Source organism: Larimichthys crocea, chromosome XVII, assembly GCF_000972845.2.
Source record: "Larimichthys crocea isolate SSNF chromosome XVII, L_crocea_2.0, whole genome shotgun sequence".
Lineage (NCBI taxonomy): Eukaryota > Metazoa > Chordata > Actinopteri > Sciaenidae > Larimichthys > Larimichthys crocea.
Window position 1 is genome coordinate 26,038,411 of NC_040027.1, and position 8,948 is coordinate 26,047,358.

An 8,948-nucleotide genomic window follows, 5' to 3' on the forward strand; every position below is an offset into this window, starting at 1 on the left:
TTTTCTGATTTTCTCCTCAGGACTGCTGACTGAACAAAACTCAGTTAAAGGTAAATAGAGAAAAAAAAAGCAGAATAAGAACTCAAATTTTTGTTTCACCTTTTACTATTTTCTAAAAGGTAATTCCAATGTTTTTATACCTTTTATACATATACCATTGTTACATATTTCAGGATCTGAGTAATAGGTACAAAGAATTGGAATTGGTCCAAGGAGAACGCCTTGAGCAGGCAGTCGTAAAACAGGATGCAATGGCAACATTGAAATCCATGGGGGAATTATGGCTGATTAAATGTCCATTGAAAGTGTTTGTGTATGTGACAGACTCTGATTGTCATTCTACATGTCTGACAACATTATGGAAAGGACCCGACAGAGATAGACCTTTTTCAAGATGATTTACTGACTCATGTTTCCACTGTCTTTTAAACCCATCACTGGTTAAAACAAATTCTTTCAGAGGACAGACCTTTGTCTTTTGGTGCACAGTTTTTTCCCCAAAGGTTGTATTGCATTCGTAACACCCAATCCCTGTTCTTGATTTAGGACCCAGCATATGTCAATATGGCCTAGTTGTAAAAATACTGGAATTGCCTTTTAATTAAAGTCACTCAATTGACTGATGACTCTGTTTTTGTTCAGAGTCTGTCAGATTGGTGGGAGGAGACAGTCGCTGTGCAGGAACACTGCAGGTGAAACTAAAAGACTGGAGACCAGTGATTGCCTCTGACTGGGCGCTGAAGGAAGCAGCTTTTGTCTGCAGAGATTTGGGCTGTGGCTCTGCTGTTTCTCTAATACTGAGAGAACAGTCCACAGTCACGTCTGGGTGGCTGATCAGACCTTCCTGTGTTAGGTCTAGAAAACCTATGAAGGGCTGTTCATCACCAGGTTCCTCCTCCTTTGTTTTGGATCTCTCCTGTTCAGGTAAGCCCATCAGTGACTCATCTCTTACATTATTTCTGACAGTAATACACCCATGGTGACACACACACACACACACAAACAAACACACCTGTAGAATGGCAGTAAACTGTTTCCGGCAGCCATGATGGAGTCAGATGAGCTGCTGTCAGTAAATCAGGTGTCAAAATGGATACCAACTGTTATAGTGAGCTCAGTGTAAATGTGATGGTAACATTGCTGTAGTCTGTGGTGTTATAAATACGTGTTCTGTTGAACTGATGTTGGAATTGTTGTGATCCAGGTTAAATCACTGATGACAAGGTTTTATTTTGTATCTCTCTCTCTCTCTATTTCATTTTCTTTTTTCTCTCCAGACTCTGTCAGGCTGGTGAATGGGAATAGTCTGTGTTCAGGCAGACTGGAGGTGAAGTCTGACCATTCTAACCAATTATGGTCCTCAGTGTGTGAAGATGACTTTGACCAGCAGGATGCAGATGTGGTCTGTAGGGAGCTTGGCTGTGGGGCTCCTTCAGTCCTCCAGGGGGCGCTCTATGGAGAAGTGGAGGCTGCATTGTGGACCAAAGAATTCCAGTGTGGAGGCCATGAGTCTGCTCTCCTGGATTGTAGACGCTCAGGATCAACTCGAAGCACGTGCTCACCTGGAAAAGCTGTTGGACTCACCTGCTCAGGTTTAAGAGGAGCTGCAGCTTTGATTTGGTTAATTTCTGTTCTGCTAAAACTCACTTTGTTCTTTGACTGATGACTGCTTTGTTTCTGTCCAGAACCTGTCAGGTTGGTGGGAGGAAACAGTCGCTGTGCAGGAACACTGGAGCTGAAACAAGGAGGCTGGAGACCAATGGGTCACTTTACATTTTACTGGACCCTGAAGAAAGCAGCTGTTGTCTGCAGAGATCTGGACTGTGGTTCTGTTGTTTCTGTAGGACAGAGTCAGGAGTCCTCCGACAGATCTGTGTGGTTGTTGAGGACTACCTGTGTTCACTCAAGATTTTCTCTGAGGGACTGTGTAACACCAGATTTCTCTTCCTCCACTCTAAATGTCACCTGTTCAGGTAAGACCATCAGTTACATCATCTAAGACATGATTTCTGACAGTAATACACTCATGTTGACACACACACACACACACACACACACACACACACACACACACACACACACACACCTGTAGAATGGCAGTGGACTGTGTCTGGCAGCCATAATGTATGCAGATGACCGGCTGTCAGTAAATCAGGTGCTGAATGTATGAAGATACATAAATGTAGATATGAAACCCTTAAGGAGTCCACTGGGCCAATTACCAACCAGCCTGGAAGGACTCCTTCTTCAGCCTTAAGACTGTCTTAGACACTGGTTTCCACCATGACAGGCACCAATGACATACTGGTCCCAACTCTGAGCAGCTCAGGTTAGCCAGGGTCTCGTCAAACAGACCAGAGACATCTCCCGATGATGTTATTATTGTTTAAAACACACTGAAAGAATTCAAAAATGGATACCATTTGTTAGAGTGAGCTCAATGTAAATGTGTAAATGGGATGGTACATTGCTGTAGTCTGTGGTGTTATAAATATGTGTTCTGTTGAACTGATGGAATTGTTCTGATCCAGTTTAAATCACAGATGACATGCTTTTATTGTTTTCTATTTTCTCCCCAGACTCTGTCAGGCTGGTGAATGGGAATAGTCTGTGTTCAGGCAGACTGGAGGTGAAGTCTGACCATTCTAACCAATTATGGTCCTCAGTGTGTGAAGCTGACTTTGACCAGCAGGATGCAGATGTGGTCTGTAGGGAGCTTGGCTGTGGGGCTCCTTCAGTCCTCCAGGGGGCGCTCTATGGAGAAGTGGAGGCTGCATTGTGGACCAAAGTGTTCCAGTGTGGAGGCCATGAGTCTGCTCTCCTGGATTGTAGACGCTCAGGATCGACTCGAAACACGTGCTCACCTGGAAAAGCTGTTGGACTCACCTGCTCAGGTAGAAGAGGAGCTGTAGCTTTGATTTGGTTAACTTCTGTTCTGATTAAACTCACTTTGTTCTTTGACTGATGACTGTTTTGTTTTTGTTCAGAACCTGTCAGGTTGGTGGGAGGAAACAGTCGCTGTGCAGGAACACTGGAAGTGAAGCAAGGAGACTGGAGACTGGTGATTTACTCTTCCTGGACCCTGAAGGATGCAGCTGTTGTCTGCAGAGATCTGAAATGTGGCTCTGCTGTTTATGTAGTACAGAGAAAGGAGTCCTCTGACAGATTTGGATGGTCGATCAGCTCTGACTGTGTTCAGTCTGGATCTGCTCTGAGGGAATGTCTAGAATTAGAGTTTGACTCCTCTATGCTGGATCTGACCTGCTCAGGTAAGCCCACCAGTGACATCATCTGTGACATCATTTCTGACTAATACACTCATCTTGACAATTTATTTCAGTTTTATTTTTGATAAAAAAAGAAGCTTGATCATAGTGGACCCACTGGTCTTGTAGTAGAGATCATGAGGACGACAGCAGCAGACTCAACCAGTCTCCTTTCCTGGCATAACCACAATCTATGGGAAAGCAGAACAACTCTTGTAAAGAAGCCTAGTTAGTAACATAATGGGACAAGAATGTGTACAGATGGTGAGGTAGAAAAGAAGGTAAGAGCTCAGTGCATCATGGGAAGTCCCAAAGCAGTCTAGGCCTGTAGCAGCATGACCAAAGCATGGTTCAGGACTCACCTGAGCCAGCCTCAAGTATAAGCTCTATCAGAAAGGAATGTCTTAACCCTACTCTAAAATATGTAGAGGTGGACAGCCTCCAGAACCTTAACTGGGATCTGGCTGCACAGGAGAGGAGCTTGATAGCTGAAAGCTCTGGCACCCATTCTACTTTCAGAGACTGAAGTGCAGTGCTCTAGAGAGGTAATGGGGCACTATGAGCTCTTTAGAATATAATGGTGTATGACCATGAAGAGCTTTCTAGGTAAAGAGAAGGATTTTAAATTCTATTCTGGATTTTACAATGCAAAGGAGCCAAAACTGGAGAAATCTGATCTCTGCTTTTGGTTCCTCTTAGTCCACATGCTGCAGCATACTGGATCACCTGCAGAGTCTAAACTATTGGCAGAATATAATCAGTGTGCAGATATTCAGAATCTGAAGTCCATACTCCAAACATGGTCACTTCTGGCTCCAAAAAACAATATGGCGACATCCATGATGGAGGCTTAAAAATGGTTGTACACTAACAGGTGTCATGGTGGGTTTGGATTTGGTCTTAAGGAACTCTCTCTGTTTTATTTTCTATTTTCTCTCCAGACTCTGTCAGGATGGTGAATGGGAATAGTCTGTGTTCAGGCAGACTGGAGGTGAAGTCTGACCATTCTAACCAATTATGGTCCTCGGTGTGTGAAGCTGACTTTGACCAGCAGGATGCAGATGTGGTCTGTAGGGAGCTTGGCTGTGGAGCTCCTTCAGTCCTCCAGGGGGCGCTCTATGGAGAAGTGGAGGCTGCATTGTGGACCAAAGAATTCCAGTGTGGAGGCCATGAGTCTGCTCTCCTGGACTGTAGACGCTCAGGATCGACTCGAAACACGTGCTCACCTGGAAAAGCTGTTGGACTCACCTGCTCAGGTAGAAAATGAACTGCAGCTTTGATTTGGTTAACTTCTGTTCTCATGAAACTCACTTTGTTCTTTGACTGATGACTGTTTTGTTTCTGTTCAGAACCTGTCAGGTTGGTGGGAGGAAACAGTCGCTGTGCAGGAAGATTGGAAATAAAACATCTGGGAGACTGGAAACCAGTGCGTTACATTAGATATGACTGGACACTGGAAAAAATAGCTGTTGTCTGCAGAGATCTGGGCTGTGGCCCTCTTTCTGTAAGACAGAGAAAGAAGTCCTTACACAGTGTGTCAATGTGGACTATCAACTCTGTCTGTATTAAGTCTGAATCTGCTCTGAAGGACTGTGTAACATCAGGTTTCTCCATCTTTATCCTGTATCTCACCTGTTCAGGTAAACCCATCAGTGACCCTAATGTTTGCAGTGTTTTTCTTTGTCTATCACAGTGGCAGTCACTGGTTTTCACTGGACTTAAGTCCAGGACAGCAACATCTTAAAGTAAACTTGTTTCTGGAACCTTCAAACCCTCCATAGACTGCTGAGCTTCACCTGACAGGGCACACTTGGACAAACCTGTCTTTCTCTGTCTATAGACCAGCTGGTTCATCCCAACATCTCTGTGTCCTCCTCAATGGATGGGGTCTCCAAGGTCCAGCAGCAAGGGTTTCATGTGTTGTGGGGCTCCTCCTTCACCATCAGCTGTTCCATCCAGCCACAGTACCCAGGAGGCTCCTTCCAGCTCACCTTCACCTCCACCAACACAGCACACAACTACACCCAGCCAGCTGTTAATCACTCTGCCCACTTCCTGTTTCCTGTTGCAGAGCCCACCCATCAAGGAAGCTACAGCTGTGTTTATCATGTCTACATTGTTTCTCGTAACTTCTCCTCTGAGAGCCATCGACTTTGTCTCACTGGCTCAGGTAGGAAAACATCATCAGCTGACATCATGTCACTATATGTCCGTGCATGTTTTCCTAAACAACATTGTAAGTGAATAAATGTCAACAGCAAACAATATATTGTAGGACTAGCTTCATGTTGAAGTGATTTCAGGAGATTTCAGGTCACTCCATTTTGTGTTGTGATGGAAGCTGTTGGACTCATGATGTTGTGTGATCATGTGATGTGATGTCTGTCCCTGTCTTTGATCAGTTCTTGTCATCAGATGGGTCATCGTGCCACTGACTCTGCTGTTGGTGAACACTGCCCTTTATTTCTACTACAAGGTACTGACACATGTCTGTGGTTTAGAGGACTGACTGACATGAAGCATTAGTCTGTGTTTATTGAACTAAAGAGAGAAGTGATGCAGGAAGTCACACTTGTGTGCTGTCATGTCTCTCCAGGCCAGCATGGTGCAGAAGCCGGGCAGACAGTGAGCTAGTTGACATGAACCTGGGTGTTTGTGCAGCTGAAGGAGGACCACCTGAAGAGGAAGCAGTTCAGGGAGCAGAGTAGGACCTCCTCTCACATCCACATGGATTTTACATTTTTATACTTATGTTATTTTACATACAATAAGGCTGGAATTGTTAGATTAAATCATAGATTAGATTGTTACATTTTTATTACTGCAAACATGAAGAGAACAAGAAATTAGTCTGTCTTTGAATACTTTCTGACTCTCCACAAATATGTAATTGTGGTGACCAAATGTATCTGTTACACTGGTAATCTAGCTGAATTGCATTTTGCTGTGCTTTGTGTATTTTGAGGAATGCAGCGTCAGTTTGCCGCCTGCTGAGACTTGGTTAGCAAACTACGTATGAGGAATTTTTGTGGTTCAAGTCTAAAGATAAGACTCAGATTCACATCACAGGAAGATTCACTTGTCAGAGTTTCTTGTACTGTAATCAAGTTAAAGGTTACAGGACAGCACCTGTATATATGTATATTACTTATATTACTCTTTGTCAGCGGAAATACTTTTGACCTTGTAGAGTGATGTTCTTTGTAATAATGAGCTTACATATTACACTTGTTTGAAATGGATTAAAGCAAAAAATAAAAAAAAAATTAGATCACATTTCTCAACTCCTCACTAGAAAACTGTGCTCCCAACATGCTGGGTTCCTTGTGGTTCCTATAGTCTCCAAAAGTAGATTGGGAGCCAGAGCTTTCAGCTATCAGGCTCCTCTTCTGTGGAACAAACTACCATTCTGGGTTCGGGAGGCAGACACGGTCAACACCTTTAAGAGTAGACTTAAGACTTTCCTTTTTGATAAAGCCTATAGTTAGGGCTGGCTCAGGTCATCCCTTAGTTATAGGAGTAGACTGCCGGGGGACAAATGGTGCACTGGGCTCTTCTCTCCTTCTTCCTCTCTCTCTGCTTTGGACTTTAGGTAGGACTCACCTTCACACACACATCAGCTCCACGCACATACACACACATACACACACACGCAAACACATATTGTTAAATGACATTTGACCAGGGATGACCAAAGTACTGCTCGGGGGCCAATCATGGCCCGTGGTCAGAATTCATGCGGCCCGAAGCTTCATTTTTAAAATATATTATTTATGGCCTGCTAGGATACTGAGAGATACTGTGGCTGGAAGATTTGACTTTTTTGGTTGGCATAACAAAGCATTTAAACCTTTAAGGACATAACACTGGTGTTATATATCTGTAGATGTGACACAAAATATTACTTTCTGAAGAGTGATACGTTTTAAACTTAAATGTTAACAGACTTTGCATTACTCATAATAAGTCATGTTTAAAATGAACATGAGGTTAAGATTCATCAGCTTTATACAAGTTTATCGTATTCCATACAATTTGTTTTTTGTTATTTGACTCCAGATGTAAAAGAAAGGAAGAACTGTTTTTTAGATTTGTTCAAGCCTGATTGGCTTAGATTTGGCTATACTGTCATTTAAAAAAAATAATAATTATAACTGTGACAGTGAAAACAAAATGTTATAGAACAGTAAATTTGTTTGTAACTTTTATTGGTAATTTTTTCAATTTTAAAATGTTAGTATTGGCCCCTGGGCAATTTCATTGTCAAATCTGGCCCTCTTTAAAAAAAAGTTTGCACACACCTGCATTAGAACATCATGGAATGAAAAAAGGAAAACAGAAAAACATATCCATAATGTTTGAATCAGTAATTTTTGGTAATTATGAATTGTAAATGGTAAATGGACTGTACTTGTACAGCGCCTTTCTAGTCTTTCAACCACTCAAAGCACTTTTACACTACATATCTCATTAACCCATTCACACATATTAATACACTTATGGTATTAGCTGTTCAGTATCTTGCTCAAGGACACCTCGGCATGCAGAGTGAAGGAGCTGGGAATCAAACCTGATCATCTGATTAGTGGACAACTTGCTCTACCTCCTGAGCCACAGGCACCACAATGATTATCTCTCTGTGCAGTAGTTTTCTGTTTGTGGTAGAGTTCACCACTGATTAAAACTCAGATTGCCTTCACACTCGTGACAAATTGTCAAAAAACGATGCAGCATGTTATCAGCTTGTTTCCTGTTCACTCCCGCAGCCGCATCAGAGCTGAATCAAGTTACTGCTAACTGCTAACCGAAAACTCTACTTCTCCCACTCTCTCTCTGTCTCTCTCTCTCCCCACCACCATCTGTTAAGGCTTGTCTCACAGTGCTTTAACCAAAGAGAATGAAAACAGTGAAGAGTGTCTTAAGATTTGCAAAAAAAAGGGGTTGTGTGAAATATGAAAGTACCACTAAACCTTTAAGTTATGTCTGCCTCATTTCTGCAAACAGTAAATTTATAGTTTTAAAGTTTAGTTGTAAATTTAATGACATTCTAGTATTGCTTTAATTTGTGTGAAGATAAACCAATTAGTGTGAATCCAATATAGTCCCAGTTGATGTCACATGATCAGCTACACTCAAGAAAAAATCTACTAATTCATGTGTTTGAAAGGAGAAATATATTTAAAATTAATTTATTATCTTTACGTTCATTAAATGATTGCTTCATCTGATGAATGAAATAAACATATCAATGAGAATTAGATATTTCAAAACAATGATTATGACATTTGTTGGCTCTGCAATGTTTTAGAGATGTATTTCTCAGTAGGCTAGATGACTGTAAAACATTGATTTTATCACTCACTGTTCTCACTGGGAGTTAACTAATATTAGGTTCCCATCTTTTTTGTTTTGTTTACAGGATAATATTACATACATATTACAGCTGTGAAGTATCTTTTGTGCACACAAACACTGCAACCCTGCGATGAAACACAAAACAGGTAGCAACCAGCACTTTTACTCATTTATACAAATTGCAAAAAAAATTAATAAATAAATACAAATAATAAGGGTAATTTTTTAATATTTAAGAGCAAATAATGTAACACAGATAGAGGTTATCAGGGTAATTATGAGCAGTTTTAGTAGTTTTTTTTTTAATAATTATTAATTTATTACAAT

General features: G+C 41.6%; 1 protein-coding gene across 1 annotated transcript; it reads left to right on the forward strand.

The window, feature by feature from the left end:
- The first annotated feature begins 835 nt into the window (after positions 1-835).
- Positions 836-5,525, forward strand: LOC109141356 (scavenger receptor cysteine-rich type 1 protein M130). Its single transcript, XM_027289940.1, has 8 exons — positions 836-924; positions 1,278-1,592; positions 1,686-1,973; positions 2,580-2,894; positions 2,988-3,269; positions 4,208-4,522; positions 4,616-4,906; positions 5,107-5,525. Exons 1-8 carry the CDS (start codon positions 867-869, stop codon positions 5,508-5,510), a joined length of 2,268 nt encoding a protein of 755 aa, XP_027145741.1. The 5' UTR covers positions 836-866; the 3' UTR covers positions 5,511-5,525.
- The last annotated feature ends 3,423 nt before the right edge of the window (positions 5,526-8,948 follow it).

Coding starts and splice junctions, on each gene's coding strand:
- LOC109141356 (XM_027289940.1), top strand. CDS start 867: ATGAAGGGCTGTTCATCACCAGGTTCCTCCTCCTTTGTTTTGGATCTC. Junction 1,974..2,579: donor TCTAAATGTCACCTGTTCAG/GTAAGACCATCA, acceptor TTTTCTCCCCAG/ACTCTGTCAGGCTGGTGAAT. Junction 3,270..4,207: donor GCTGGATCTGACCTGCTCAG/GTAAGCCCACCA, acceptor TTTTCTCTCCAG/ACTCTGTCAGGATGGTGAAT.